The sequence below is a fragment of the Schistocerca serialis genome, chromosome 2, assembly GCF_023864345.2.
Source record: "Schistocerca serialis cubense isolate TAMUIC-IGC-003099 chromosome 2, iqSchSeri2.2, whole genome shotgun sequence".
NCBI lineage: Eukaryota > Metazoa > Arthropoda > Insecta > Orthoptera > Acrididae > Schistocerca > Schistocerca serialis.
Genome location: NC_064639.1, coordinates 830,627,469 through 830,650,566, shown reverse-complemented (window position 1 = coordinate 830,650,566; position 23,098 = coordinate 830,627,469). Strand labels below are relative to the sequence as shown.

Sequence of the window (23,098 nt, the reverse complement as noted above, 5' to 3'; positions counted from 1 at the left end):
ATGGCAAGCCGTTCCACAGGACTACATCCAGCATCTCTACGATCGTCTCCATGGGAGAATAGCAGCCTGCATTGCTACGAAAGGTGGATATACTAGTGCCGACATTGTGCATGCTCTGTTGCCTGTGTCTATGTGCCTGTGGTTCTGTCAGTGTGATCATGTGATGTATCTGACCCCAGGAATGTGTCAATAAAGTTTCCCCTTCCTGGGACAATGAATTCACGGTGTTCTTATTTCAATTTCCAGGAGTGTATTTTAGGAGGTGTAGTATAGACGAATTACGATAAAGAATACCATACAACATTTGTCCAATTTTTATTGAGTAAGAGATACAGCTGAGTTCACAGTGCACTTTTGTTTCTTGTGTTGGTTCACCAGTTCTTATGGGGTGGGGGGTGGGAACAACAACAACAAAAACAACAACACACCAGCACTCCTCTTGTAATCTTTAGTATGCACTGATTCATCATTGAGACTCAGTACCTCAGTTCTTTGTGGAAGACCCTACACACAAATAATCGTATCTGCATTTACGTTGGATTCTAGGGAAGGAGAAAGTTGAAAGTTGAGTCTTCTGCTTTGCAACTGAAAAGTCATTCATTATGTGAATAAACCAAAGACGCATCCCATGCTAAAGTAATTTTTTGGAAAAGTTTTAGTTTTTACACAAAAGATTGAAAACTACAGATAGTGGATTCACATGTTTATTTGCAGTGTAGTTGTTCTCAAATGACTGCTTAAGATACTTCGAAGTTAAGTGACTCACTGCACATTGTTCAAAAAATGCGGAGTGAATTATGAGGGCCAACTGCATTCCTCTCTTTTATATATGTTAATCCTAGCATGTGTTATAGCACTGTGTGTTGTTTACAAACATCAAAATTTTGAAGGCTTCTGTTGTTAAAATAAGGTAGAACAGATTTAATGCAAAAATAATGTCTTCTATATGTCTAAAAATGACTTTCAGATGCCAGCACACATCTTGACTCACTTTGGTGGTGAAGTGTCAAGAGTCCCAGAGCGTTACCGAAGACTCTTATCACGTCCACGAAGACGCATTCACACATGCGAATATTGTGGACGAGACTTTCCTTCAAGTATACGTCTACGGTGCCACATCAGACGACATACAGGTGAACGCCCATACACATGTCAGCTCTGTGGAAAGAACTTCTACACAAACCTGCAGCTTGTCGTCCATGTACGTCATCATGCTGGTGAACGCACTTATCGCTGTCCTGCACCATCTTGTCCTCGAGCATTTGCCAGTGCATCTGCCCTACGTGCACATTGTGCAACACATGCAAGGGTAAGTTAATACTTAAATTTGCTGAATAATATAAAAAGCCTCTGAACATCGTTAGTTACCAGTAGTTGTTTTTCTTCTGATTTTTATCGTCCTTAGGATCTTCTTAAATTTGATTACGTTTTAAGTAATGCAGCCAACAAGTTCATATGATATTTTGCTCTTTCTCCAGGCAAATACAATATCAGATTCCTTGTTTGTCTTGTAATGTCACTGTTTGCACTTGATGTGAGTCATCTGTTCGCAACCTGCTTTTACCTTTATGGGTGACCTATAAAGTCCTGTATCTCTCTCCCTCTCCCTCTCTCTCCCCCTCTCCCTCTCCCTCTCCCTCTCCCCCTCTCCCTCTCCCCCCCCTCTGCCCCCACCTCTCTCTTCCCTCTCTCTCTCTCTCTCTCTCCCTCTCTCCCTCCCTCCCTCCCTCCCTCCCTCTCTCCCTCCCTCCCTCTCCCCCCCCCCTCTCCCTCTCTTAACTACACCAGCACAAAGAGTAAAACCATCACATTGTAAATTAAGTTTTGTTTTTCAGTTTTAAAGCAAGGACCTGAAAAACATGTGAATAGTAAGATGTATCTGGCAGAACTCCAAATATTGGTACAAAATACTCTCCACCATGCATTTTACACATTTTACAGTAACATTTGGACTATAGAGTGGCTGCAAATGTAGAAACAGTGCTGAAATTAAAAATTTATGGATCATCATACTTGTTTTTTCATAACTTACAGAATAAAAAATTATCAGTCCATTTCTCTAAACTGTGCAGAGTTTTATAGTTCCATAGAAGTGCCAGTAGAAATTTCGAGCGTGCATTATATTTCACATTAAAGGAGACTTGTGGAGAAGCAGCTATTCAGATGCTGTCACTGATAGATTTATCTGAAAACTAAATCGTTTCAGTGTACATTTTTAAGATGCCATTGTAATTGTCTTAAGCACTGTAAACATTTTACATTAAACTATACTTTGTGTTCAAAATTGCATTACAATTGGCAGTGCTTGTGGGGAGGCTCACATAAAAGGCACTGCCTGCATTAAGTCAATCTAGTGTGACGTATAGCAGCAGCAACCACCAACAGTTGTCAAAGCTCCATGTCTCCAGTATAACAAATGCCACTTCCCTTACACCTCAGACAGCTTTCTGTACTGTGGGGTCATTGGTTGCGCATTGAGATTTTGTGTTTTTTCATTTCTTAAAGTTGTGAGGTTAATATTTTATGTGTTATTACTATTGTTTGTTGTATGTTGCTGTAAAATGTCAAAGGAGTTTGTCAAATGTAATTAAGTGGGAAAGTTAACATCACTCACTTTGCCAGAGGATTGCTGCACAAGATCAGTTGAAAGAGATAGTTTTATTAATTATACAGTATGTGTACACTGTCAACAGTTGTCTTGATAATGCTCACAACCATTCTGTTGTTATTGGTGAGATACCTACCTTGGCAAAGTGGAAGGAGGAAATGATTGATGGCTTCAGCATCACAATGAGGAAGTAAGATATGGTGTTAAAAGGTGGAACTTGTGGAACTCTTAATATCTCTCCATAGAACGTGTTTCGCCAGATATAAAATAGACCAGCTGGCAAAAACATATAGGCATACAGTCTGTGAGCTGCCATTTCAACCCAATAGAATTTGTGTAGGCCCAAGTTAAAGACTGTTGCTAGTAATAAATAAAGTAAAATAAAAATTACTCTGCAACTGAAGCATTCACCAATGAAGCTGTTTGGAAAGTCATCTCTGACAACCGGAAGAAAGCTGCCACTGGTATGCAGTGCGACATGGGAATAGCTTGGTGGAACGAACCTATTATAGAGTAAATGATCATGTCAGAATTAACAGCAGAGTGTGATAGTGGAACATATAATTGAGCTATTCTCACGTAACGTCTGTACGCCATGGACCATCAGGTGCTAGTGGTACACCCACTTCTTGCTTAATCACCATCTGACAGAATCCTTGTACAACTAGATGATAATGCCACATTAGCATTTCAGAACAAAGTAATGTATATGTGCTTTTTCTTAACCTCTGTTCTCAATAAAATAAAAGACTTGTGTTTGTGGCCTGTTACCATGATGTGTTTGTAACATATGTTGCCAGCTCCTATACATGTGCTAAGAACCATTTTCATTTTTTTGGTTGGTAATTTTTGTTATGTGAGAGTAAACTTTTCCAGTTGTCCCAAGTCTTATATTCTACAAAACACACACTTTTCCTTGTTTGTACTGACTAATGTTTATGAGTAAATAATTGTGAGGAAGCAGATTACATCACACAAGTATGATATATAGTATGCCTGTAATACATTTCTCATTATGACTCAGCCAAATGCTTTAAAGCGTAAAATACTAAGACAAGAAATACGGTTTTGTGTGATTACATACTTGGAATTCTTAAACAGTGTCTTATTTTGCTTTTTCATAGATTAAATAGTAGTTTATTTCAGATGATACCATAAATTCAGAACCATTGTATTATTCCTCTCTCATATTTTTTCAGGTAAAACAGTACAACTGCCCACAGTGTGGAAAGGCTTTCTTCTGGCGTTCTGCATTTGTAGCACATGCCAGACAGCACACTGGATCAAGGCCATATGTGTGCGGAGCCTGCAACAAGTCATTCACACTACGGGGGAAGCTAAGTTTGCACCTACGGCGGAAGCATGCTGCTGAACTAGGCCCTGGAGCTGAGGGCGAGGAAGGCCCACGATATTGCGCAGACTGCGGTCGTGGCTTCCGGACTGGAGCTCTCCTTGTAGACCACGCACGTGAAGCTGGTTGTGTCACTCCTCCCCTGCCTGAAGGGACAGGTTAAAGAAAGATGCACAAATATGAAGAGAATAACGTGTGGCACATGATGACCAAATGCATTACAAGGTGTCGTACACCTTGATTACCGAAGCATAGGATACCTATATGAGTGCCGGAATATTTTTAATTCAAACTAACACACTGACATATGATCATGTGAAACTTTTGTTTCCTTGTGAATGCCCTTTTAAGACTCAGCTAGTGATATCGAACACTGAAACGAGTTTTGAATGTTGTTCTAAATTTACTGGGTTAGTCATGTAGAGTGGAGCAAAGGGATGGGTTATTTCCTTTGCACTAGGCAACTGTTACCTGATTAGGCAGCCACTAATAATTAGGGGAATGCCTAAGCCATATATGTTTTAGTCAAGATTTCAGTTTTCTATGGTAAATTATTTTAGGTGCATTTATTTCTTAAAAAGCCTTTCACTGTATCTGATCAGACAAAAAATCAGGATCTTCCATTTCTTTTAAATATGTTTGCATCCTCAGTCAGTTAATTCTTGGCAGTTTTATGACAAATTTACCACCAAGTGAAAATATTTTCTTCGGGTATTAAAGATTTCTGTGTGTATTTCACTTTCCTTGCATTTAAGAAATTCTGATTATTAGATAGACATCCAGTTAATTGGCAAGACATTTAATTTTCCATCTGACACTGCCAATTTTATAATAACATTTAAGAGGTACTATCCATGTTCAAATTATTGTTTAATATTACTTTCTGAAAATGAAATATTTGGTCAGCTGTAGATGCTAATAGAAGAACCAAAGCAACAACAACAGAGGAATGTTTTGATACAGTATACCCCAAATGATGCTGTGTTGGTTAATTGTAAAAGTTTCTGAGAAAAATACAGCACTATTTTCTTCTGATCATTAAGTGACATATTTAGACTAATTTGTGATTTAGAAGCAATGTGTATATTAAAGTGCCATTATCTGAGTTGTATATTGTTTAAAAAGAAAATTTTCTGATGTGTGGTAAGCCATGAGATATTTTTGAAAATGTTCTTTTTGTGGTGTATTTGAATATTGTTTTGAAGGGATAATGATATGTGAGGAGGTTTATGATTGTGCTTCATATAGTGATAAAGCAGTTGATAAGACTGGAGTGGATTAATTTTCTCTTGAGCATTTGATAGATGTCTTGGTAGTCTCTTCCAGAAACAAACTGGTATTTTAAAATGGTCTCCCTTTAATTCATTATGGCAGTGCTGTGTTGCACTTCTTATAAAAGGACAGTTTTTTCTAAACTGTGTATGACTGACTGATGAGTGCTACAGTCCCTAGTTTTTTTTTCCGCCCTCTAATGTGGCAGTTTGATATGGAAGAGACAGCTAGACAGCTCAGTTACCTGTTTTGATAAGACATTTTGTGTTACAGATGTACTACTTTGTCTCTCATTCCATATTTTACGAAATAAAACTCCGTGTGTCGTTCTTTGTTCTTTTATTCATTTTGTTCATTATCAGTTTTCAAACTATTGAAATTCATAGTTGTGTGATAAATTTTTCTGCTTCTTTGCACCATAAATAATGACGCAATATTGGAAGAATGAGAGATTCTTGAAATAAAAATTATTGGTGTGCTTTTCATGTCCATATTGTTTTAATATAATTCATTATATTCAATCTACTAACTGCCCACTCATACAGAACATTATGTGAATATCTACACATAAGGTAACTAACTTTAAATGCTACCAATCTAGAACTGAGACCCAATAATTATCACTTTGGCAGCTTCCAAACAAAAGCAAGTGAAACCAATTGGATAACTGTATGTTAGTTGCAATATTAAAAATTGTTTGACGTGTCTCAAATTTGCCTGCAATTTGAGATTTGTCTGGAAAGTAAACATACAGCCTTATAAAAATTAAAAACTATTATGTTTCACATAGGATAACTTTGCTGTTTATATATACATACATACATAATGTGTCACAGTTCACCATACTTCAGTAGTGCTCATAAGAGGTTTTATAAGTGGCCACGTCATTTCAGATCTCGTTGTGTGCAAAGTTCGTTCTCTGACAGAACATACACTTTTCCTAAAATGCACAAAAATTTGTGTTAGAATTTGGTCAGCTCACCTCATATATGAGGATAAATTCAAAACCACCCTTTCACATAGAAGAATCATTACTATCATGTATTAACCAAATGGACAATAATTTGTTGAATTTTTGCCTTGGAAGAATAATTCTACTCTGAAGCAGTACAAAAAAGTATTGGGTTACCGTATTTACTCGAATCTAAGCCGCACTCGAATCTAAGCTGCACCTGAAAAATGAGACTTGAAATCAAGGAAAAAAATTTCCCGAATCTAAGCCGCACCTGAAATTTGAGACTCGAAATTCAAGGGGGGGGGGGGGATTTTAGACCACACCTCCAAATCGAAACAAAGTCGGTCCAATGTAATATGAGACACAATTTAGGTCAAATGAATGACGATACAGCTACAGTAGTTTGGTTCGAGTCGTAAGCTTAGCGGTTAAGCTTTACCAGGTAGCCATTGCTTTGCGTCAGGCGCTCCATCTGTATTTATATGGGTACCCTTCCTTTTTCACATGCTTCGTCTGGTTTGAATTGATTGCGTATTTTTCTTTGATCTGATAAGTGCTGTTCTCTTTGTTATAGGTGTTTACATCACTCTAAGCTGAAAATGTATTAGGTCCCTGCTGTACTGTGTCATGCATTGTTTGTCGCACTCTGTTTACGGCCTGTCTCCACTCGTGGCATGGCTTGCTTTTGTGCCCGCTACCGCCACTTACAATTTTTAAAAAAATGAGAGGAATTGACTCATTAGCAAAACAATGGCAAGAGACTGCTATTTGTTGTTACTTACACTGTTGCTTTCTTTGATAATGATCAACAAGAACCGAATAATAGACTGTGTATGATAGAAGATGGTCTGAATGAGAGTTTAGCAAAAATTTTTCTCCATTTGAAAATCTTTGCAGACGCCTCTTTAGTACATTACATTCTGCACAGAAATTAGAGTCATCTTAGATTTAAAAATCTAGTCAATTGCTGTGCTTCATTTCTGACTGTATCACTATTAGGCATAAGAATAATACGAATATAAACATGACATGATATGTATATTCTTCCGCGTCTGCTGTTGTCTCACTCTAGTTTCGTGGTTTATTAGGCAGACAGGATTTAAATGAGATAGCAGCAAACACGAAGGAATACATGGCAATATGTTTATATTCGTATTTTTCTTATGGTGAAGGGAATACTGCATGTGATTCACAATTCATAAAAGTTCCTATTAGCAACCATCTCTTCTCAGCGGTAGGAAAAAATTCAGAAAGTAGAGTTGGCCATATTGACAAACATCCCAAACAGTCTTGCCAGTCAGATTTTTGTAGTACATTGAAACACTGCTACATTAGAAGATGAACAATACGGAATTTGTATTTAATTCGTTGGATAATGTATCAAAATGTAGTGGCCAAAACTCGGGGCGAAGAAAAGAAACTCGTCTTCCACCTTTTTTTAATTTATTTACTGACGCAAAGGTTTTGGCACCAGTATTTATCTTTGTGCCTGCAAAGCATGCCTGTGTAGTGCTACATATATTCGACGGCAGAAGTTAGTTGTGGCGGTACCTAGCAACATTTTTCAGAACTTCGGCTTTGCACTCGATTCTAAGCCGCAGGCGGTTTTTTGGGTTACAAAAACCGGAAAAAAGTGCGGCTTAGATTCGAGTAAATATGGTTCTCATAGCAGGTAAGGAGAAACAGGGAATTTGATCAGTATGCACAACATTAGTAAAGATAACTGCAGAAGCTTCTGAAATATTTTTTGTGCTTTGTATTTTTAGGTCTAATTAATCTTGAAGTAAGTACAACTATTCAGACTGATAGTTCTTGGTTTATTATTGGCCAAATATCAGCTGTAGTGGCTTCTGCCAAGTATAGCAAAACCTCAAATTAATGAACACATTTTTAATGAATATTTACGTATGTGCTGATGAAACTCCAATGAGAACAACGTCATTCTTCACCATATTTAATGAACCTCAGTTTAAGAAGAAAAATTCACTTTTAAGAAATAACAATAAAATGTTCTGGACATTAAAATCCCATTTTAAAGCAATTTCTAACATGCCTGACTCAGTTTCTGATTTCTTACAGTTTCACACAGTTAATAGTCCATCGTATTTTGTGTTGTAAGCCACAGTAAATAGTAACCTATGCTTTCACTCGACACATACCTAGATTGTCAATCACTTGACTTTCCTTGTATTGATAATGGATAAAGACAGGAAAAATTTGCATTTTGCAATAAATGTGAATTCTACCTGAGAATGCGAAATTACTTAAATGCTATTTCGTAGCATTTGCGTCCATATGAACTATTTTATCAGAGATAGTTTGAAATAGTTTCATTTTCTGCATATAAATATTGACAATGTAACCAATTTTCAGTTATTGGAATAGTACATCACCTGACAAAGTCCAAATTAGGAAGATAGTTCACGTAAGAACCTGTTTGCAAAATAAAAAGTATATGAACACAACGGTGTATCAATACCCACAATGATAGGGCACCATGCCAATTGTGGACAGTTGAATGGTATATAAGGGGCGTTCAAAAAGAAACGAGCCGGAGTCTGGAATGCAGAAACCGGTGACAGGAGGGTAATATCGTGGCGTATGTAACAAGGTGTGGTTCTGACCAGAACGTGGAAGTTAACAGCCCGTCACTGGAGGGCACACGTGCACGTCACGTGACTATACAGAGCTAGCAGCAGCATGCTTCCATTGTCCAACGCTGCTAGTCACATTGCAAACAGTGACATGGAGGTGTCAACAGAAATGCAAAGAGGTGTTGTTAGTTTTCTGACAGTGGAAGGAGTAGGAGGAATGGACATCATTGATGAATTTCACAAGTGTACAGCGAACACTGCATGTCCCTTGCAAGGCTCATGGCATGGCACAAGTGCTTCAGGGAAGGACGGGTTTCGTTAGCCAATGATGCACTATCTAGAGCACCACACTGTGTCATCAGTGACATCGTCCAGCAGGTGGGTGCACACATTACCCAAGACAGCCGAGTGACAGTGAAAGCCATGGTCGGATTGAGTGTCGGAAGTGTTCACACCATCATGAAGGAACAACTGCACATGTGCAAAGTGTGTGCCCAATGGGTGCCCCACAGTCTTCAACCACACCAGGAAGAATGTCGAATGGCCCACTGTCTTGCTCATCTGCAGCGCTACACTCAGGAAGGGAATGCGTTCCTGGCACGAGTGGTGGCTGGAGATGAGTCATGGTGTCATCACTTCAAACCAGAGTCAATACGACAGAGTCCCCAGTGGAAGCATCCAGGGTCACCACCAGCAAAAAAAGCCAAGGCCATCCACACGAGTGCAGGAAAGGTTATGCTGACGTTCTTCTTTGTCCAATATGGCCCCCTTCTGATTCACTTCGTGCAGCATAGGACAACAGTGAATGCCCAGCATTACTTGCAAACCTACTACCCTTTGCCTAGTGATCAAATCAAAATGACCAGGCAATCTCAGCCGTGGGGTCATTCTGCTCCTCGACAATGCAAAGACTCATACAGCCAACACAATCATGGCACTCCAGCAGAAATTCAAATGGGAGTTTCTCAGCCACTCTCCATACAGTCCGGACCTCTCTCCCTGTAATTACACCATTTTTGGTCCCCATAAAAAGGCTCTGAGTGGCAAACTATTCACCTCGGACGACAACGTCCAGCTGCACATGCAGAACTGGTTAACATCACAGCCCCGGGAATTCTATGAGACAGCCGTTCACTGCCTTTTGTCACAGTGGGACAAGTGTCTCAACAGCCAGGGTCAATATTTCTAACATATAGGTACTGGTTTCTGTAATTATGCCTCCGACTCGTTTCTTTTTGAATGCCCCGTATACTTAAGATACATGCCATGTAATGCATCGTGGTAGTACTCGGCCATGGGACCTAGCATTTCACAACAGAGAAACATTTATGTTTGTTTGTTAGCCAAAGCTCAATAGATTGTATAATGCGGAAACCTTTAATGTGGCAATTAGGTGGCAGATGTTTTGAACTGTGGTCGCATCGAATACCGCTAGAGGTCGGGCCTGAAATATGTCGTTAACAATACTCTGCTAACCTCAACAACCAATTGAGCAATAGCCCTCATCTGAATGCTGTGTGTTTTGCGTTGCTTATGGTTTTCTTATTTTGAAAAAAGTGAAGTGACTAGTCCTGTCTGTCATGGATTTCAATTACCACCCTTACAACACCAAAAGAGATTGGCGATCCCGGTAACAATGTGCAGTGCTGCTGTAGGCTGCTGCTCTTGATAAAGAGAGGCAGAGATTGTTTCCCTGCAGCTCTCTTCTCCTGTCTGGTGGTCAAAATTCTAGTTTGTTTAAACTCGCTGCTATCTGCCACTATAGTGAATAGTGCCCGCGCTCTTAGCTATAACGACTGGAAAACGAAATTTGTAACTTTTTTCGACAGCACTGAAATCCTTCCCCTAACATAAAAATAGAATTACCCTACATTCAGTTCTATTTCTATACTAAGTACCATTCAGCTGAATTGTTAGCATTGCCAAGCATGGGTCACACAGCTATGAATGCCCACTAAACGTCGAAATTAATGGTCTACAGGTTTGCAATCTTCGAATTGAGCGGAAAAAGACAAGTAATGTCCGGAAAAACCTTAATTTGACAGCACATTCAGTTCACTGGTGGGGAAATTGCTGCTGCTTTTCAACAGAACAATCATTATTGAAAGCTTAAATACTGCCAAACCAACAAAACAAAGGCTGTTTTAGATCAAAAAGGTGTTGAAGTTTTTTGCAAAAGTTCCCACTCAGCACTTAAAAAGTTTTGAAGAACAAAGGCTTTGTTTGTCTTCACTCATGTAGTGTGTTGTTGTTGTTGTGGTCTTCAGTCCAGAGACTGGTTTGACGCAGCTCTGCATGCTACTCTATCCTGTGCAAGCTTCTTCATCTCCCAGTACCTACTGCAACCTACATCCTTCTAAATCTGCTAAGTCTACAAGTTTTACCCTCCACATTTCTCTCCAATACTAAATTGGTGATCCCTTGATGCCTCAGAACATGTCCTACCAACCGGTCCCTTCTTCTTGTCAAGTTGTGCCACAAACTCCTCTTCTCCCAAATTCTATTCAATACCTCCTCATTAGTTATGTGATCTACCCATCTAATCTTCAGCATTCTTCAGTAGCACCACATTTTGAAAGCTTCTGTTCTCTTCTTGTCCAAACTATTTATCGTCCATGTTTCACTTCTGTACATGGCTACACTCCATACAAATACTTTCAGAAACGTCTTCCTGACACTTAAATCTATACCCGATGTTAACAAATTTCTCTTCCTCAGAAAAGCTTTCCTTGCCATTGCCAGTCTACAATTTATATCCTCTCTACTTCGACCATCATCAGTTATTTAGTTCCCCCAAATAGCAAAACTCCGTTACTGCTTTAAGTGTCTCATTTCCTAATCTAATTCCCTCAGCATCACCCAACTTAATTCGACTACATTCCATTATCCTCATTTTGCTTTTGTTGATGTTCATCTTATATCCTCCTTTCAAGACACTGTCCATTCTGTTCAACTGCTCTTCCAAGTCCTTTGCTGTCTCTTATAGAATTACAGTGTCATCGCTGAACCTCAAAGTTTTTATTTCTTCTCCATGGATTTTAATACCTTCTCCAAATTTTTCTTTTGTTTCCTTTACTGCTTGCTCAATATACAGATTGAATAACATCGGGGAGAGGCTACAAACCTGTCTCACTCCCTTCCCAACCACTGCTTCCCTTTCATGCCCCTCGACTCTTATAACTGCCATCTGGTTTCTGTACAAATTGTAAATAGCCTTTTGCTCCCTGTATTTTACCCCCGCCACCTTTAAAATTTGAAAGAGAGTATTCCAGTCAACATTGTCAAAAGCTTTCTCTAAATCTACAAATGCTAGAAACGTAGGTTTGCCTTTCCTTAATCTTTCTTCTAAGATAAATCGTAAGGTCAGTATTGCCTCACGTGTCCCAATATTTCTACGGAATCCAAACTGATCTTCCCCGAGGTTGGCTTCTACCAGTTTTTCCATTCGTCTGTAAAGAATTCACGTTAGTATTTTGCAGCTGTGACTTATTAAACTGATAGTGCGGTAATTTTCACATCTGTCAACACCTACTTTCTTTGGGATTGGAATTATTATATTCTTCTTGAAGTCTGAGAGTATTTCGCCTGTCTCATATATCTTGCTCACCTGATGGTAGAGTTTTGTCAGGACTGGCTTTCCCAAGGCCGTCAGTAGTTCTAATGGAATGTTGTCTATTACCGGGGCCTTGTTTCGACTCAGGTCTTTCAGTGCTCTGTCAAACTCTTCACGCAGTACCATATCTCCCATTTCATCCTCATCTACATCCTCTTCCATTTCCAAAATATTGTCCCAAGGACATTGCCCTTGTATAGACCCTCTATATACTCCTTCCACCTTTCTGCTTTCCCTTCTCTGCTTAAAAGTGGGTTTCCATCTGAGCTCTTGATATTCATACAAGTGGTTCCCTTTTCTCCGAAGGTCTCTTTAATTTTCCTGTAGGCAGTATCTATCTTACCCCTAGTGAGATAAGCCTCTACAGCCTTACATTTGTCCTCTAGTCATCCCTGCTTAGCCATTTTGCACTTCCTGTCGATCTCATTTATGAGACGTTTGTATTTCTTTTTGCCTGCTTCATTTACTGCATTTTTTATATTTTCTCCTTTCGTCAATTAAATTCAATATTTCTTCTGTTACCCAAGGATTTCTACTAGCCCTCGTCTTTTTACCTACTTGATCCTCTGATGCCATCACTGCTTCATCCCTCAGAGCTACCCATTCTTTTTATACTGTATTTCTTTCCCCCATTCCTGTCAATTGTTCCCTTATGCTCTCCCTGAAACTCTGTACAACCTCTGATTTAATCAGTTTGTCCAGATCCCATATCCTTAAATTCCCACCTTTTTGCAGTTTCTTCAGTTTTAAACTACAGTTCATAACCAACAGATTGTGGTCAGAATCCACATCTATCCCTGGAAATGTCTTACAATTTAAAACCTGGTTCCTAAATCTCTGTCTTACCATTATATAATCTATCTGAAACCTGTCAGTATCTCCAGGCTTCTTTCATGTATACAACCTTCTTTTATTATTCTTGAACCAAGTGTTAGCTATGATTAAGTTATGCTCTGTGCAAAATTCTACCAGATGGCTTCCTCTTTCATTTCTTACCCCCAATCCATATTCACTTACTATGTTTCCTTCTCTCCCTTTTCCTACTCTTGAATTCCAGTCACCTATGACTGTTAAATTTTTGTCTCCCTTCAGTACCTGGATAATTTCTTTTATCTCATCATAAATTTCATCAATTTCGTCATCATCTGTAGAGCTATTTGGCATATAAACTTGTACTGCTGTAGTAGGCGTGGGCTTCATGTCTATCTTGCCCACAATAATGTGTTCACTATGCTGTTTGTAGTAGCTTACCCGCGCTCCTATTTTTTTTATTCACTATTAAACCTACTCCTGCATTACCCCTATTTGATTTCGTATTTATAAACCTGTATTCGCCTGACCAAAAGTCTTGTTCCTCCTGCCACCAAACTTCAATAATTCTCACTATATCTAATTGTAACCTATCGATTTCCCTTTTTAAATATTCTAACCTACCTGCCCGATTATGGGAACTGACATTCCACGCTCCGATCCGTAGAACGCCAGTTTTCTTTCTCCTGATAATGACGTCCTCTTGATTAGTCCCCACCCGGAGATCTGAATGGGAGACTATTTTACCCAAGCGGACGCCATAATCATTTAACCATACAGTAAAGCTGCATGCCTTCGGGAAAAATTACGACTGTAGTTTCCCCTTGCTTTCAGCCATTCGCAGTACTAGCACAGCAAGGCCGTTTTGGTTAGTGTTACAAGGCCAGACCAGTCAATCATCCAGACTGTTTGTTGCCCCTGCAATTACTGAAAAGGCTGCTGTCCCTCTTCAGGAACCACACGTTTGTCTGGCCTCTCAACAGATACCCCTCTGTTGTGGTTGCACCTACAGGAGGCCCCCTTTTCTCTAAAAGCTGTCAATTCGTAAAGCATCTAGGCAACTTGATGTACCTCGATCAACATTGCTTCGTGTAGTTCATGAGCGTCTTTGTATGTGTGCTTACAAAGTGCAAATTCTGCAACATCTGATGCCGAATGACAAACCAGACTGACAACTATTTGCTGCGGATATACTGCACCATATTGATATGGATGCCAGATTCCTGGAAAGATGTTTATTCTCAGATGACGCAGCCTTTCATCTATCAGGAAGGGTTAATAGGCATAATGTTCGGATTTGGGGTTCGCAAAATCCACTTGTTGACATTGAATATGTTTGTGATAGCCTTAAACTAAATGTCTGGTGTGGGCTAATGCACGATAGGATTGTTGGACCGTTCTTCTTTGTGGAACAAACAGTGAATGGGTCAGTGTATCTGGACATGTTGGAGCAGTTCGTATGCCCTCAGATACAAGACTTGCAACCCAGCATCAATTTTCAACAAGATTGCGCTCCGTCACATTGGTCAACAGCTGTTCGCAAGTTCGTGGATAGGAAATTTCCTGATCGTTGGATTGGACACAGAGGACCCATTGCCTGGCCACCACATTCACCCGACATTACACTGCTTGATTTCTTCATGTGGGGATTCGTGAAGGACCATGTGTATGCGACCAAAATGGACGATATTCCTATGCTGCGACATCATATCACTAATGCAATTGCAACAATAACAGAGGAAATGTTACAAAGAACTTGGCAAGAAATTGAATATAGACTCGATATTCTTCGTGCTACAAATGGTTCACATGTAGAGGTGTACTGATGATAAATAAATTAATTCTTGGAGATGCTCTACAATGTGGTGTATTTTTCATTGTTGTATCTATAGTGCTTTTTTTTCCCCTGGGTCTCTGAAATCAGGGAGGTTGGAGTGGGACACCCTGTATAATGTTCTATTGAAGAAGAATGGAGAGGAATCACTGATATTTCTGAGAATATGCCATTTAATAAGTTTGTTTGCTGTTATCATGTCCTGACTTCCTCACCTGAGATGGTTGCAAGCGAGATGTGTGAAACACTCATGAAGGAATATTGTGAAGTAGGAGTTGGTGGTGACGGTGGTGGTGGTGGTGAGAAGAAGAAGAAGAGGAGGAGGAGGAGGAGGTGACTATGCAAGGAATCGGTACTGCCACCAGTTTTTTTCTGCTTTTATGTAATTTCAATTCTAACCAACTGGAGCAAAAATTCCTTTCACTACAGTGTGCTGGAATGGCAAAACAACCAACTTTTTAAATTTACAGCTCAGGATATTGGTAATTTTGCAGTTAGATAACACTGACTGAACATGCTTGGGTTTTGATGCTGGGTAATTCCTTCCACGTATTCAAGAGAAAGCCCCCATTTAAGGAAAACCTTGTTTAACATGCTGACTACCTCGAGGCTGGCAGCAGTGCACCAGAACCACCTGCTGTGGCTGCTGTTGGCCACACAGCAATCAACATATTAAGGAAAAAGCTTTGGGTCTCCAGTGATTTATTAAAAAGGGTTATTACTGTAGGTTTCACTCTCCCAATCCTCTCCATTGGTGTGAGTTTCATTGCTAAAGTGCCCTCTCTGCTATAAAATTTCAGCTGGTTGTCTAGTTTTGTACACTACACTCACACCCATTTTTTTGTCAACAAGACATGTTTGTTATATGAATTAAATACTAAAAAGCTGAAAAATTCTCCTGGTGAAGCACAAAAAAGGTCAATATGCTCCTCTTTAAAGGATTCCGATAGAAAAATGGGGAAACAGCTGCTTCAGTCCTCATTCTGCCTTCCTCAGGAAAAATTTTGCATGCAAACGTATTCTTACTCTTGTAACACGTAACATTTGAAATCCCTTTACCCAGTCCCTCTCTGTAGTGAAGCCTTTCATGTTTATTTATTTAATTATTGGTCCAAGAATCAGTTTCGTACATTGTTTGTACGTGTGCTATAGGGCAGTGGTAAACCTAGTTAGTTTACAGTACAGTAGTCATTTTAACTACATTGTTGACATAACAAAAATGCATAATAATGTAGGTTGGTGTACTACATTGCTTCTACATGCGATAATAGCAGTTATTAAGTGAGATGACATGATAAGCACAGAATTGACAATTAGTGAAATTTGGTAAATGAGGTTTACTTATTATGATGTTCCATAAACTCAGACAAAGAATAGAAGCAGTGGTCAAGCAAGAACTGTTTTAACTTTATTTTAAATTCATTTAATGTTGGTATGCATTTTAGGTAAGAAGGCATATGGTTATATAACATAGCTCCAGAATGATACACTCCTCTTTTGCATAAGTTTGTATTTACTGTGTTCCTATGTAGGTCCATCTTCTGCCTAGTTTCATATGTGTATATCATAGTTGTGTTTGAAGAGATTTTCCTTTTTTAAGATGATCCCTTTTGTGAAAATTAGTATTTTGTATATATACAAGCAAGGCAGTGGCAATATTCTCAGAGTTTTAAAAAGGGGTCTACAGGAGTCCTTACATTTTGTTTTTTTATCACCCTGATAATCTTTTTCTGTATTTTAAATGTTTTTGTAGTATTTGTGGAATTCCCCCAAAAAATTATTCCGCACATAATTAGCGACTGAATACTGCAATGATACATTGTCAGCACAGATGAGCAGCTTGTATTTTGAGTGAGGATCCTAACAGAATATGCTAGTGAATTCAGTCTCTTATTTAAATTGTTTAGGTGTACCTCCCACTTATGATCTGCCTGAACATGTACACCTAGAAATTTTGTATGACTGACCTTCAACACATTCTTTCCTTCAATAGTGAAACAGGGTTTGCAGGATGGAGGCTTTGTGTGGTATGAAAGTTAACTGCCACAATTTTTTCAGAATTTATAATGAGCCTACTGGTCTTGAACCACTGTGATACTGCAGGCTCCTGCAGATTTTCCCCATTCTGTGATTTAATTAGAATATTAGTGTCATCTGCAAATGGTACAGTGGTTCCATCATTTATTTTACTAGCCAACTCATTTACATACAGCAGAAATAGGACAGGTCCTAGAACTAGCCCTTGTGGGACTCCATACTTGATTTTCTGCTTATCGCTGTAAAAACTAGAAATTTTTTGTATTTCACTATCTTTGTGCTTTATTTCTGTAATCTGCGGACGATTACTGAGGTACAACTGGATACACTTTTCAGACTGCCCACTAATTCTATAATTACTTAACTTACACAACAGAATGCCATGATCAATTACATCAAAGGCTTTACTTAGATCCAGAAATATCCCAGGTACACATTGTTTATCATCCACTGCTTTTAATACTTCATGTAAGAAGGCAAAAATTGCTGACTGAGTTGACTTTCTAGCTCTGAACCCATGTTGGGAGTTACTTATCAGCCTCTCTTTATTTAAGAAAACTGTTAATTTTCTAAGGAACATTTTTTCCGTAATTTTGCTGAAGCCTGGCAAAACTGAAACTGGTCTATAATTAGCACCCTTCTTATGCAAAGGTGTTAGTGGTTCCACAATAAATGTTGCACTAGCTTTGATAATAGCATGATGTGGTATCTCATCAACACCCACTGAATAATTATTAGGTAATTCTTTCAGGATTCTTGACAGTTCCTCAGGTGTTGCTGGATACAGGAATAATGTGTTTGAATGAATTTTTTGATCTGAGTGACTGGTTGGCTGTTTGTCATGGTGTGCATTTATTAACTGCTGTGCTATATTTGGGAAATAATTGTTGAAAACACTAGAACATGTTTGGGGTCTGTTAGTTTATTTTTATTGATAATCAGCTCTATATTACTGTGATTAACTGGCCTGGTACCCATTTCTTTCCTTATAATTTGCCAGGTTGATTTAGTTTTATTCTTGGAATCACACAATATTTTGTCATTTTCTAATTTTTTGCTTTTGAAATAACTTCTGTTAGCATTCTTTTGTATCTTTTGAAATATGCAATAAAGTCAGGACTGGTATTATGCTTGGAGTACTCATACAGTCTCCTTTTATTTTGACATGATATCCTTATCGCTTTTGTAATCCACTTGTTTGTTTCTTGAGTAGGGTTCAACATAGTTGTTTTCTTGGGAAAAGCCATTTAAAAAAATGTTTGAATGTAGCCATAAACTTATCATATTTCTCATTGGTCTCATTACAGTCATATACATCTTTCCAACTTTCACCCTCTAGGAGGGAACAAAAATATTCCACATTTTTTATATTGAAATTCCTTACAGTGTGTTGTATTCGACTGGGAATTTGGTGTCCTGAAACATTCACTGCAAGAATTTGAGCGTAGTGATCGCTCAACACATTCTTATCACTGTCACTGTCTGTGTGTGTTTCTTTCCCACTGTCTTCTTTTTCTCCCATTGACAATTTCTCTTGGCTGTCCCCCCCAACATCAGTGTCTTCATACTTTCTCTGCCCCTTTCACTGTTTTGTCCCACTGCCATTTCCTTTGTCCCATTATTTTTCTCTCTGATTGCCACTCTCTCTTTCTTTCTTTCTTACTTACAGTAAGCAGAAATGACAGTGTATCACTAGGAGTAAGCAAACCCAATTACAAGAACAACAAAGTTTAAAGTATCAGTATTATAAAAAGGATAGTTGCTACTCACTACATAACAGAGATGCTGAGTCGCAGATAGGCACAACAGAAAGACTATCAGAAAGTGAGCTTTTGGCCAACAAGGCCTTTGTCAAAAATAGACAACATACACTCACACAAACACAACTCACACGCACATGACCACAGTCTCTGGCTGCTGAGGCCTGACTGCGAGCAGCAGCACATGACGTGAGGGGCTACCGGGCGAGGTAAGGAGGAGGCTGTGGTGGGGAGGGGTAGGAATAACAAGGTAAGGGTGTGGGATGGTAAAGTGCTGCTTGTGGGAGCGTACAGGATCACGGTGGAGAGAGGGCACGGTAACTTGGTGCAGTTGGGAGGTTAGACAGAGGATCGGTGGGTAGTGGTGAAGGTGAGAAGTATAAAGACTGAATGTGTGCTGGTGGAATAAAAGGCTATGTAGTGCTGGAATGAGAACAGGGCAGGCGCTAGATGGGTAAGGACAAGAACTAATTAATGTTGAGGCCAGGAAGATTATGAGAACATAGGACTGCAGTCAGCCCTCAGGAGCCAGAGACTGTGGTCATATGTGTGTGAGTTGCATTTGAATGAGTCTGTCTATGTATGTTGTGTATTTTCAGTGAAGGCCTTGTTGGCCTAAAGCTCACTTTCTGACAGTCTTTTGTTGTGCCTATCTGCAACTCAGCATCTCCACTGCATGGTGAGTAGCAACTAACCTTTTCATAATATTGTTACATTCCATCCTGGATTTTCCATTGTCTGAAAGTTAAGAGTATACCATTCTCTTATACAACCAGGTTACAAATGTGTCAGAGAAGAGGATGATGACAAGTAGATATAAACAACAGAAGGGCATTTGAAAAAAAAATCCTGTAAAAAATTTATGGGCCTGTGAGAGAGGCAGAGGTCTGGAGAGTAAGATACAATCATGAAATACAATAGCTTATACAAGGGACAGATACTGTAAAATTTATGAAACCTCAAAAAATGCTTTGGTTAAGACACATTCAGAGAATGCCAGATGAAAGGATGCCTTTCCGCCAGAAAGAAGGTCAGTCCAAGTACTAGACAGCTGGACAATGTTGGCTGGCCTTACCAAGATGGAGGTATGAGAATGGAAGAGAAAAGCAGAGAACAGAAATGTATGGAGGCACATTGTTGATGATGGCAAGGCCCATGAAGGACTAAAGTGCTGAAGAGGAAGAATATGAAGAAGTAATCATCTGGAGTAATTTAAAGTGGTATGACCCTATCAAATAAACAGCAGGAAAATCAGATGCCAGGATGAAATTCACTGGAAGAAGCTTAAAGAAATGCAATTCATCTATGAAAGAGGTAGCTTACAATACATGTGTTCAATCAATTAAGAATTGGTGTTCATCAGTCTGGCACCCGTGTCAAGTTCAATTAGTAAAAGAAGATCCCACAAAGAGCAGTGCGTTTCATCACACGATCATTAGGTCGGCATATTTCAGTGGCAGACACTACAAGAAAGGCACTATGCATCACAGAAAGGTTTACTACTGAAATTTTGAGAGAGTACTTTTCTGGAAGTGGTAAGCAACATATTATGTTCTACCACATGCATCTTACAAAATGGCCGTGATGAGAAAATAAGAGTAATTTGAGCTCATATATAGGATAAGTTGTAAGTAGGATAAGTTGTATCTAACACAACAGGGAAAGGGGAAAAACGATAGAGCTAGCAATAGATAGAAAGAAAGGCAACACAAATGGTCATAGGCGTTGTAGGGAAGCAGCCTACTCACGCTGTAGTAAATTCACATCAGTCTTTCCATTGTGTGCCAGCCAGTCCGCTGTAACTAGCTCTGACGTCATAAATGTTGCGCAATACTTTAAAAATCAAATAAATAACCTGAAACGGTTTTAGCATGTCAGGAATAATACTAAATCAGTATGTGTTGAATATCAGTTCGATAACTTTAACCATTTTCGAAATTTGGACGTTTTTCTGTAAAAATCATTGCCGCAACAGAAAAGAGCTAAAGACTTAAAAATTTATATTTAGATTCCTTTTTCATAATTATTTAATAGAAACAGTCTTCTGGATCTCACAAATTAAGATTTTAATCGAAATTCATGATTTTCTGGTTTTTGTCTTAAAAATTAAGGAAGCAAGATAGATTAAGTAGGCTAATAAATAAGGCTAGGATGTTTATATTTAAGTAGAATGGAGATCCGCTATTACCATAAAGATGTGAGAAGTTTCATTTGAATAACTATAAAACTATAGCGATAGCGTATCTCCAAAGGGCAAGTTCAGAGCTCGTCTACTACGTGTAGTGTAATTAAATTAATTCTCTCGCCCAAAATATTTAACTTCGCCACGTCAAACTTTTATTATGATTACTTAACTGTGTGTTGAATGCACATTTAAATAGAGAGCTTCATCGGCCATCAGCAAAAGAAGCTATGATTTATTCAATAACTTAATGTGGTGCATTACTAGCCCAGCGGCTAGTCGGGAGAGCCGATTTGATCAGGCGTTCCCTTAGATTAGATTAGATTAGATTTACTTTCATTCCAATTGATCCGTAGTGAGGAGGTCCTCCAGGATGTGGAACATGTCAGAAAAACAACAATACATGACAAATATTTAAACTAAAACAAATAAGCTAATGTACCATTCCACAGGTCCCAAGTGGAATGATCGTCATTTTTTAATGAACACTAAGAGTCATTTTACAAATACTATTGCACTGAATTTAAAATAAAAAAGTTTTATATTTATTTATAAGGTAAGAAACATGTAATACAACTACTGTAATACTTATTTACAATGAACACATTACTGCACTGAAATGGTGCAGAAGTTAGATTATACTTACACACACACACACACACACACACACACACACACACACACACACACAAATTTTCAGTGAACACATTACTGCACTGAAATTGTGCAGAAGTTATGTTGTACTTATATACAAATCAGTTGGTTTTCCTCAGAAATTCATCAATGGAGTAGAAGGAGTTGGCCACCAATAAATCCTTTAGGCTTCTCTTAAACTGAATTTCATTGGTTGTTAAGCTTTTTATGGCTGCTGGCAAGTTATTGAAAATGTGTGTTCCTGAATAATGCACACCTTTTTGTACAAGACTAAGTGACTTTAAATCCTTGTGAAGATTATTCTTATTTCTAGTATTGATTCCATGAATTGAGCTGTTGGTTTGAAAAAGTGATATATTTTTAATGACAAATTTCATTAAGGAATAAATATATTGGGAAGCTGTAGTTAGTATCCCTAGTTCCCTAAACAGGCTTCTGCAGGATGTTCTTGAGTTCACACCACATATTATTCTTACTGCACGTTTTTGTGCCCGGAAAACTTTAGCTTGGCTTGATGAATTACCCCAGAAAATAATCCCATATGACATTATGGAATGAAAGTAAGCATAGTATGCCAGCTTTTTCATTTTTATATCCCCTATGTCTGACAAAATTCGCATTGCAAACAGAGATTTGTTAAGACGCTTCAGCAGTTCTGTGGTGTGCTCCTCCCAGTTGAATTTATTATCAAGCTGTAATCCCAAGAATTTAACACCGTCCACTTCTTCTATCTTCTTGTCATCATATGTTAGACATATACTCTTGGGACACCCCTTACAAGTTCTGAACTGCATGTAGTGTGTTTTTTCAAAGTTTAGTGACAAAGAATTGGCTAGGAACCAGTGATTAATGTCTACAAATATTTTATTGGCTGATCTTTCTAAGACTACACTTGATTTGCTATTTATTGCAATGTTTGTATCATCAGCAAACAAAACAAACTTGGCATCTGGTAATGTTACTGATGAAAGGTCATTGATATACACAAGAAAAAGTAAGGGCCCCAAAATGGAACCTTGTGGGACCCCACATGTAATTAGTTCCCAGTTGGATGATGCCTGATAGCTTGATACATGTCTCTTTCCTAATAACACCCTTTGTTTCCTGCCAGAGATATAAGATTTGAACCATTTTGCAGCATTTCCTGTTACACTATAATATTCTAGTTTACTTAAAAGGATATTGTGATTTACACAGTCAAATGCCTTTGACAGATCACAAAATATACCAGTTGCCTGCAATTTTTTGTCTAGCCGTCCGCACCGCGGCTTTATATATAAGAACGCTGCGCAGGCGCACGTTCCATGTGCGTGCCGACGGCGGTGTGTCAACGGCGCACCACATACGTGCTGGAGTGCCGCAGGGGTCCGTCCTTGGCCCCCTGCTGTACTCCCTCTTCACTGCAGACATCCCGAAGATGACGCTGAG

At 38.8% G+C, this 23,098-nt stretch overlaps 1 protein-coding gene across 1 annotated transcript in view; it reads left to right on the top strand.

Moving 5' to 3' along the window:
- The window catches only part of LOC126458100 (zinc finger protein 345-like), a 173,193-nt gene extending 167,633 nt beyond the window's left edge, over positions 1-5,560 (top strand). Inside the window, exons 8-9 of the mRNA XM_050094926.1 lie at positions 968-1,309; positions 3,808-5,560. Of these exons, the coding sequence (XP_049950883.1) occupies positions 968-1,309; positions 3,808-4,122 (657 nt within the window). The 3' untranslated portion in view covers positions 4,123-5,560. The remainder of the gene's footprint in view (positions 1-967; positions 1,310-3,807) is intronic.
- The last annotated feature ends 17,538 nt before the right edge of the window (positions 5,561-23,098 follow it).